This window comes from Cephus cinctus, unplaced genomic scaffold, assembly GCF_000341935.2.
Source record: "Cephus cinctus unplaced genomic scaffold, Ccin1 Ccin1_scaffold0231, whole genome shotgun sequence".
NCBI classification, from domain to species: Eukaryota; Metazoa; Arthropoda; class Insecta; order Hymenoptera; family Cephidae; genus Cephus; species Cephus cinctus.
The window spans coordinates 9,130-18,964 of record NW_014332947.1 but is presented as its reverse complement, the minus strand read 5'-3'; the positions used below and the strand labels follow the sequence as shown (position 1 = coordinate 18,964).

The following is a 9,835-nucleotide window of genomic DNA, read 5'->3' as shown; positions in this document are numbered from 1 at the left end:
GGCTATCATGCCCACCTTTTCTGGATTTTTCAAAAAGTGCAACCTGTCATTGGATTATATTTTAGGGCAACCAGTAAGAATGTAGCAGATAAATAAGAAATGCAGCAGGCAGACTGCAAGAGGTAGAGACTAATAGAAATGTAAAAATGATTTCTAATAGAACGACGAGGTATGATTTATGAAGTCTGGACTTGATGTTTCTTTCACTCATTGGTTGTTGCTTACTACTTATTGCCCGATGCCGTTGATTGGGAGACATTTTTTTAAGGACAGTCAATGTAGATAAAGCATAGATAAGGCGACAAGCTGGTTATGTATTAGTGCGCAGTATTTCATCTCCCCGGGTCTATGTTACGCAGTGATCATTTTAAAAACGTACTAAACTATCGGGTGTCATGTAGCGAATAGCGAATGGTGGTTACGTTTTCACCAGATTCGAATGACAGTTGAGATACGCTATAGAATAGGACGCTAGAATTATAGCATGGTTGTAGCATTGGTAATTCTGAAAAATTTCTCTCAGAGTCGGCCAATAATCGGCCGCAAAACATTCTTAAGGAACAATGGTGCAATTGTGTTATAATTCTAGCGTCCTATAAATTTATAGTATTATTAAAGAATCACATTTATTCAAATTACGAATGAGGACACTATCAAATTTTAAGTACAATTGTTATTTGTTACTATGAAAAGGTATGACAGAGAAATAAAATAACAAGGCTGAAATGTAAAACCTTGCAAGTTGCTTCCTCATTATTTTACTTGGTTTTTTCTATCACAATGATGCAAAGTAGAATCTTACACTTTGCTTCTTGATTCTTTTCCTTCGTTCACAAAGCCTCCACTATGAGGAAGTTCTTTGATTTATTTTCGTGAGTTATGTACAATTGAACTTTGGTACTTACAGGAATAAAAAATAAAAAATGTATAATCTAAAAAAAACTAACCACGTTACACACGGCTACGAAACGCCGTAACAAACACGGTTGCATCATATTTTCACTATGTACAAAGTTTTGGCTGACTTCCTTAAATTTTGCGGAAGCTGATGCAATAACGATAATTTTTTGAAAATTTCAAAACCACGTAAAATCTGAACCGCTTTAGCGATCTTGTCGAAATTCAATACCAAACAACATTGAACGTATCTTTAGTTATGAAGAACTATTTAGCTAAATCGTCAAACCTTTACGAAAGTTAGAGCGACCACGCCCTTTTTTCAAAAAATTTTAAATGACAAAATCTGAATGGCTGCATATATTTCATTAAAAATCGCAACATTTAAAGAGGGGTATCTACTTTACTTGCGTGCCAAATTTCAGTCTGATCGTTCTAACGGTTACTGAGTAAGAGGCAATTGAATTTTCGAAGCCCTGCAGGCGCGCGCGCGCGCGCGCGCACGGACATTTTTTCTAAACTACTTTTCTTGACGTTTTAGACCGTGTTAAGTATTCTAACATGAAAATTTTGAAAAAAAAAAAAAATGTTTCATGAAAACATAGCTTCCTCTATGAGGAAGCAAAAATAGACTAACGTCGGAATCGAACTCGAGATCAAAAGATCTCTAGGTCAGCTCGCTATTCACGAGATTAACTACACTGCTTCTGATATAATTTTAATCCTAATTCTAGAAGTACTGTGAACTAAATTTGCTTACACTATTGAGTTTGCCAGTTATTGTTGATTTGTTGTTTGTTATAATTTATCAGTCCAATTTTTTATGGATCCATACAATCCAGCCAAATACTTTTCCTGAAAACATTGTTCAATTAAAGTACGTTTCGGTTAATAGTTTCGGTTTCGGTTTTTTATCCATTTTAGTAATTTCACGTTTTGGGTTACAATTTTGGGTGTGACATTTCGAAAATTTCAATTAATGGTTACGGTTTAGGTTTTTCAATTTTCCGGTTATTATCGGTTTTCGATTTCGGTTCCGGTTACGGTTTCAGTGCCTGATAGGGTCCAAATGGCGCTCGGGCAGCTGCCCTTCCTGACAAATGAAAGGGACCCTTCGCAACGGAATGCACTGGAGTGCTTTTTAAATCTTGAATAATTGTATCTTTTTTTGTTACAATATGAGTATTAATAAAGTATGAACAGCATTTACGGAGTATTTAAACTATTTTCCGGGACAACAATTTTGGTAAGCTGTAGCGTGAGTGTAACATATTTTTGGCTGAAAACAGACAGATCACGGTTGGTGGAGTAGTGGCAGAAATATGGCTGGAGAGTGGCGGGTATTCGGCCGAATGCTGAGTTTCTTTTCGGTATCCTGAAAAATACGGCAGTGAAATAAAAATGTCTAGTTCTTGGCAGAATGGAATAACGCAAAATGTTACATTCATTATTCCGTATGTATCTAAAGTTTGCCATTTATTTGCTTTGGTTCACTGGAGTTAAATCTGCCTAAAAGTTATTCATCCAAAAATCCGTCATTGTTTCGCTCTTCTGCCTGAAGCCGTCAGTTTGCTGTCTTAAATCTGGGGGTGTAAATCTGGTGAAAAGGTGTTTTTTTTTAGAAGTTTTAAAAATATATTTCATGGTACAAAAAGTTTTATTTCATATTTGTATACATATATGTAGGCAGAATTAACTAATAATAGCAAAACTATAAAACTATTTATTGTCCGCGCTAAACGGCTAATCCCTCATTTGCTATTGAACGAATTGGACGATTACATTAATTTGTTTCATTTTAGTGACATTTAATTCTAGTACTTTTGTGTAAATTTAATTACTTATCAAGAGAACCTGTAGTCGGTATACGAGTTCAATGTTTTTTCTTACAGTTTGCAAGCAATGCAATCTTTAATAAATCACGCGCAGCCTTCCATTAAATCACGGAAATTTATGCCCAAATAGAGAAATGAAATATATTTTATAGCAAAACTATGCACATTCACATTACGTAATAAAAATTGTACGCGTAACAAGGGGTGGTTTATTAGAGAGTTTATTATCTTCGATTTGTCAAAAAAATATGTTCACGCATAGAGGTTATACATATGATATTAACTGATTTAAAGTAGAATATTAAACATGTTTGGAAAATAGTATGATAAACCTTAATGGTTATATTTCAATAAAAGTCGTCAAACTATAAATCACCGTTTTTAGAAACATAATTAATGATTCCTTAATGCCACTATTAAAGCATATACGTTGTTACGTGTTTTTCATTGTCAACGTTTTGTTACTAATTTTTATAACCTAACCTAACTTAACCTAACATAATAAATTTGTTCACCCCCTAATGGCTGCTTTTATGCTTTTATTTTGCGGAAGTGTATATTTTCACCCCCTGTTTTTAATCTTGCCCATCTACTCCTTTGTTTTATTTTTTTGGAGTTTTTTTCAATGAGACTGAGTGGACGCATTTGAACCACCGAATGGCATCTTCATTAAGGGCCACGGAACCGGAAACCCAGTATGAACAGCGCTTCTCACAGTGGAAGGTAGTCACCGGAAACGAGACTAACGAAATTATGCGTCAATGACCCCCTGAACGTGGATTAGTTTCTGGATATGAAGTTTGCCTGGTGTTTCATAAATTTCTGTTGGCTAACTTCAAAATAATTGGCTCACGTATCTTACGTCCTCACATGCACGTAGTATTTATTTCTCGCAGGTACCTATCATATCGCATCCTGGATAACTCAGGAAGAAACCGTATAGAAAGATAGAAGGAGAAAGAAGCACACCTTTGATCATATGTGGGACGTTGATCGCCTCTGGCACAACTTTTTAGGATTTTAAGAAACGTTCTTCTCGGTATCCCCAGTGTTCCTGGTTTTCTTCGGGACACCGATAAAACGGCAAATCGTAATACGACGTTTGTATTTCTCTCTGTCCTTTTCCTTCTACTTTAGTTTCATCTCTCTTCGCCTATCTCGTTCGTGTATTATTGCTAGACGCCAGCAGACCTAGATTCAATCAAACTGTGTTAGTGTGTAGCGAGATTTTACGGGAATGGCGTCTGCTCCTCCTATCCGTAAAAAAATCTACGAGGAGTCGACCTAACCTCAGAACGGCTCGATTTCCGATAAATTTTCGTCAACCGATGCCCTGCACCCTTTCTCCGTCGTCGTTCTCCCCCTGGACCTCCTCCCGTATCCTTTTACCATCTTCCCGTCCCAGCTCTTTATATTTCGCTCGTTCTTCTGGAAATCTATCAGGATGTTTACCGTGAACCATAAAACGAGTGGCAGGAAATTGATCGACATAACATGCAGTCATGAGATTAGTGTAAGTCAATAATATTTGGGTTTATGGATTTATCCAAGAGTTTCCTTGCGTATACTTTGCTGAAACTTTACATTTTCATATGAACTTTTTTTTTCGGTACGGGATGCTATACTTTAGTAGTAAATTTCGATTTAATTTATAGTTACTAATCTTTGTGCAATTTTTTTGTTGAATCTATCGATTTCAGTTGATGGTACAACTAGGTATACAGAGAAACCAGAGAATACAATAACGAGTGGTGAGGATGAATAAAAGCATTCCAATGTCCTTAGAATTTGCTATTGCTGTTCTCGAAGATTTATCGACAGGAAATAATGATAATACGACAGTACCAGCGCAATACGCTATGAATAATATTGACTAGTGGCTTTTCTAGTTTTAACTGCATATTCTTTACGTAGTACTGAATCACGTGGTAATGCAGAAGTAATTATACGTTCTTGCACGATATGTAATATATAATCAAGTATTGTCATAAGTTTTAACGTAACGCGCGTTGCATTCGCGTAGTAGGCTTAGCTCATTTTCTCGTGATGAACTATAAAAATTAACACTAATATAGTGTATCCCGGCGTGTTCTGTTTCTTGCCATATGAAAATAGCTGTTGTTAATATATTTGTTGAATTCAATCATTTATTGGGCTTTTATCTCTCTTTAGGATAAGTCAGTGACTTTCCTTAGACTTTTGATCGCTTAAAAATTTAATAATCTGATGTTTTTTATAGTATTATTTTTTTTTCTGGTATTTTATTTACTATTTATTTTTCCCTGGGTTTCACTTTTAGTCATTACCATTGCTGTAAGAAGATGCACTGTTATATTGAAACAATAATTTTGTATCAAGTAAATCGGAAGACAAAAAAATCCATGTTTACATTAAAGTGAACAAACATATTCGTCATGTTTTACTTTATATTGGAGACCTAACTTTCGTACAATCCGTTATATCTACATATTTTAATTCCATGCAATTTCGAGGTGAATGTGGTTTCAGTTTTGTGCACAGAAAGGACAAATTTGATCAATGAATCTTCGAATTTGTGTAGTAGCGTCAGCAGGACGCTTATTGAGTATGACACGAATTCATAGGCCGACGAATATGATAGTCACGGGTAATGCATAAATTACTACGTTTGCCGTCGTTACGAAAGAATGGGGTTTTCACTGCGTTCTATGATACGCAGTGAAATTGTTTTTTTTTTCAGTTTGTGTATTGCTATCTGGTCCCCGTAAAACAATCATCTTTGTATTATTCTTTTAAGTTTTTGCTTTATTATTTTTCCATTCCTTGAAACGGATATATCGACGGTAGCGGTGAAGTTTTAGTAATTGAAAATCATAAATAACGAGGAAATGGATGGTCTTGAATATTGAAACGAATGGTAAAATATTTACATGAAATTGGAAGAAGCGTTTGTATCGTTTAAATGTGCTGCGAACATTTGAATTAATTGTATTTAAGCGAACAGGGCGATTCGCTTTATCAAAACTTGGTCACTTCCTGTATTCGATGAATAATTGCTTTGACACAGCACCCTTTGTCCTTTCTGGCGACCGTATTAAAGAAAAGTAAGGGGTTGGTTCGTGATAAGGATAACAATATCGGGAGTGCTACTAGTATCATCAATTAAACGGAATTTTTTAATAAAGAGAAACGGAGTTTATCGGGTGCCAGCGATACGACTTGTTTTCAATAGTGAAGAAGTTCAAGTTGCCCGTTACCGGTTTCTCCTTGAACCAATTAATGTTGCTCGTCGAGGAAACTTTTGGCAACGATAATATCGATAAGCTCTTGAAAATCCTTCTTTTTACTTTTGCATTTAGTTGAAACACAAATCTGCTACTTTCAGCTCTACATATGTATTTATACGGGTTGTTAGGGCGATTTAGCGGACGAAGTAAAACAGCGAAAAAGAAAATGAAGAAAAACGTATTACTGGAATTCGTGAGAGAATTTTTGCTCTGGCACTTTATGTTTCCCCAAATGTCTAGATATGCAGAAGAGCTATTACGCTTGCATGGCTCCACATTACGGAAATGCTGCTCGCTCAATAAATGTTACATGTTTGCACGCGAAATACACTGGCAAATGCCAGAGATTTTTTTTTTATTACGTTTTCTCGTGGTTTTTCGCACTACTCGGGCGGAGCATCCAGTTATTGCATTTAGGCTAATGCGAAACTTTACATCCTGACGCGAGAGGCTCAATCGTCTTTAAAATTTTTGTCTTTGAAAATTTACTAAAATGTGTGCATTCTGTGATGCGATAAATAAAAATACATAAAGGTCAAAATGGTGCACCTACTAATGTACCAATAATTAAAAAGTCTATTCTTTATCTATTTCGTATCGCCACTTTGGATATTTTGGAATTTCGTTATTTTGAGTACAGATTTATAATCAATGACCATAAAAATGTCATTGGGCGTTTTGTTCAAAAATTGATTTTTTTTTTATTGTGCAGTTTTTTTCAAATCTATGTATTTAGTTAATCTTTTTGTCATTCGGACTTTGCGTGACTGCGAATGTATTGTACACTCGGAAATTCATTGCCCGCGTTTCTCGTTTTGTTGCATTCAAGTAAACAAAGGCACAACGATACTCGTAATACTGGCAGTGACTTTCGGAACGACGTACCCTTTGTTAACCTTATCGAGGGAGAAAGATGATACTCTACTGAAAGCTTAGAACCTCTAATCGTGAGTACTCGTGTATCTCGAGTTGCGTAATCAATCTATCTCGACTACTATTGGGCCACGAGTCGGTGACGAGCTGCGTTGAAAGCAGCTCGGCTAATTGATTAGTCCACAATGATTTTGGGGTTGGCTCATAGCGAGCACGGGAGGCAGCTTAACGAGTGTCATCGGTTAACGACACGGCTGAGCTATATTAAGTTACTGGTTATATCCGATCGACTGGATGAGGGACTTCATATGGAGCGAGAGATCATCTCACGCTGGAGATTGTTTGATTCCTTTGGTGACATAATTCGCGCGAATGTTTTTTTTTTTTTTTAATAATCTTAATGCAACGCTATCACTGTACAATATCAGCTTGCAACATCCTTTTTATATTACGTCAGTTGACGTGGTCTCTTAGACCTCAGAATTTTGATCAATCATGTATTACGTTATTACTTTTTTCAATTTCCTGTTTACTGCATTAGGCTAAAAAAAGTTGAGTACAAATATTTGTTTACCCAGAAAATTCCCCCCAAACGCACCACCTAACATAGTGTTACCAGAATTGGGTATGAATAATCCGATATATATGTGAAATAATTAAACAGATATTGATTCGAATTAAGGAAATATGACTGTTTCCTATAGTATATAGTAGTTTCCTTCTTTTCGTGAATAAACAGTATAATGTCAGTCAAAAATATTTGCTACGTAACATATTATTATTGAACCAAGCCGAAGATAGAGATATGTAAATTTTATAATTTTTACACTGCATATTGCTTACACATAATTGTAATAAGTTGAAAAAATAATTCCAACAATCTCGATTAAAAAACTGGTAGTTATTTTCGATGTGAAATAATTTTATAAAAAGTGCATGAATCTTTACGGTTCAGTAGCCGAAATGACTGCGAATATTTTCACTACGAATATCTCAGAAACGGAACGATCGATCTTTTAGTAGCTTTGCTCGCACAAAGATTATGTACCTGCCAAGAACATAACAAAATTTCATATGGATTAGTTGGATTTGTTTTTATAGTCGTACCTTCTCAAGTACCTTCTCCCACTTGAAAGAAATATCCAATAGATTCGCTGAAATGTATACTTCGTGGATATGATATTACGTTCAATTTTGATTTAAAAAAAAGTGTAAGGTTGAAATTACTAATTTATACAGTTTATTGAAACTTTGTAACAAATGAATCAAGTAAATAATGATTTCCAATCAATGCATATTATAGTGGATTTAATGGAATTGCTTTTCATTAGAATTTAATATTCTTGTGATATGAGCTACTTCACAGTTATTCGATACGTTAAATAGAATTATAACAGACAATACTACTTTATCTGGCTAGTACGAATAAGTATATGACACGAGTGTGAAGTTGGGTATACGAGCCGTTAGATGAGTCCACCAATCCCACGAGTCTTATATTCATTCGTACCAGCTAGATAAAACAGTTTTTGTAACGAATGCTTAAAGAAAAGCCCGTCTGGTCTTTTTTTTTTTTACGAAAGATGACACTGTTAACCTGCTTCAAAAATATTTTTTAATAGGTTACCCCTTCTTTGAAAATATTTTAGATACCTATGACGTCACTATTTTAAATTTTTAGGTAATTTTATTGTCATTTGTCACAAAAATAATATTTTAAGGTGCCCTCTGGCGACACGTTACGGGATATTCTTCGAGAATTCGTTACAAAAAAGACCTTAGTGCGTATACCTTGAGTAATTGGGACTTGTGATACATGATAATATTAGATTCAAGCTAATTACGCAAACAACAAAATACATTGTCATTTTTTGCTGCTTGGACGTGAAATCACAATCTGTCTGACAATGGACCCTTTGATTAATGCTATAGGGGGACTTCAGTGAGACGTAAAATTGATGCAAAGCCTTGACTGATACTTAATCGAAAGGAGAATTATTTCATCGAGACCAAAGAGATGAGTGCGAGACTGTTCTGAGATCTCTTTGATATTTTAACATTTTCAATCGTGAAATATAAATTGGAGCAACAATATGATAATTAATTAAACCCATTTATTGACTCCGAGAGTTATTTTTCCTGAATGTATTATTTGAAAATCTTAAACCATTCGCAATGGCGATCATCCCACCACATATAACGAATTTCAAGGTTGAACTTCACTGCATGTCAGCCATACGTGATATGGAAGTAAAATTATAATTTTTCATTTCGAGATCTAGTCATTTTTACTTGGATCAATCATCTATTGCGAAGAATATACACCTTACAAGCAGGGTATGGATTTCCCTTTATGTATATAGAAAGAATTTGTAATATTCTAGAGAAAGAAGTTATAATCTGTACGTATGTGAAAAAACAGAATAATTAATTGATAAAAAGTGGTCGTCTTTATAAATTCACAGTATCCGTTAAAATGGAATTAAACGACTGTACAAAATGTATAAGACGAAATACAACATAAATAAATTGTCCTAAGTAATTAGTTAAGATCACGGAAGAATCAATTGCATATTTTGCTTAAGGACTTAAGGGTAAATTTAAGGGCATACAAGTTGAGTAGTTATTGCGCGTGATAGCTGGAAACGGAAAACCCGAAACAGCAAATTAACAGAAGCCCACTAATGTCTGGTAGCCACTTTGTTTTAATTAAATCTTCCGTGGCCGTTTTACGATCAACAATACTAACCTATAATTGAATATTTCCCCTTACCGAAAACCATTACAGGGGACCCAGTAGTCACTATTGGCACCATAATATTAACTATTCAGATATCGTACTTAATATTGAGGGTCCAGTATTTTCTGTATAAGTAATTAGTATATACTAATAGTTACTACTGTATCTATAATTGAACTACGGAAGATTTCGTAAGTCTTACGAAAGTAGTTAATACTAGTAAA

At 34.9% G+C, this 9,835-nt stretch overlaps 1 protein-coding gene across 2 annotated transcripts in view; it reads left to right on the top strand.

Moving 5' to 3' along the window:
- The window catches only part of LOC107265715 (patj homolog), an 18,700-nt gene extending 9,591 nt beyond the window's left edge, over positions 1-9,109 (top strand). Inside the window, exon 6 of one of the 2 annotated variants that reach the window (XM_025082964.1) lies at positions 8,804-9,109. In XM_025082964.1, the coding sequence (XP_024938732.1) occupies positions 8,804-8,843 (40 nt within the window). In that variant the 3' untranslated portion in view covers positions 8,844-9,109. Of the gene's footprint in view, positions 1-1,949; positions 1,972-8,803 lie in introns of those variants that run through there. The other variant, XM_025082965.1, reaches the window with a different exon arrangement.
- Positions 9,110-9,835: the final 726 nt, after the last annotated feature.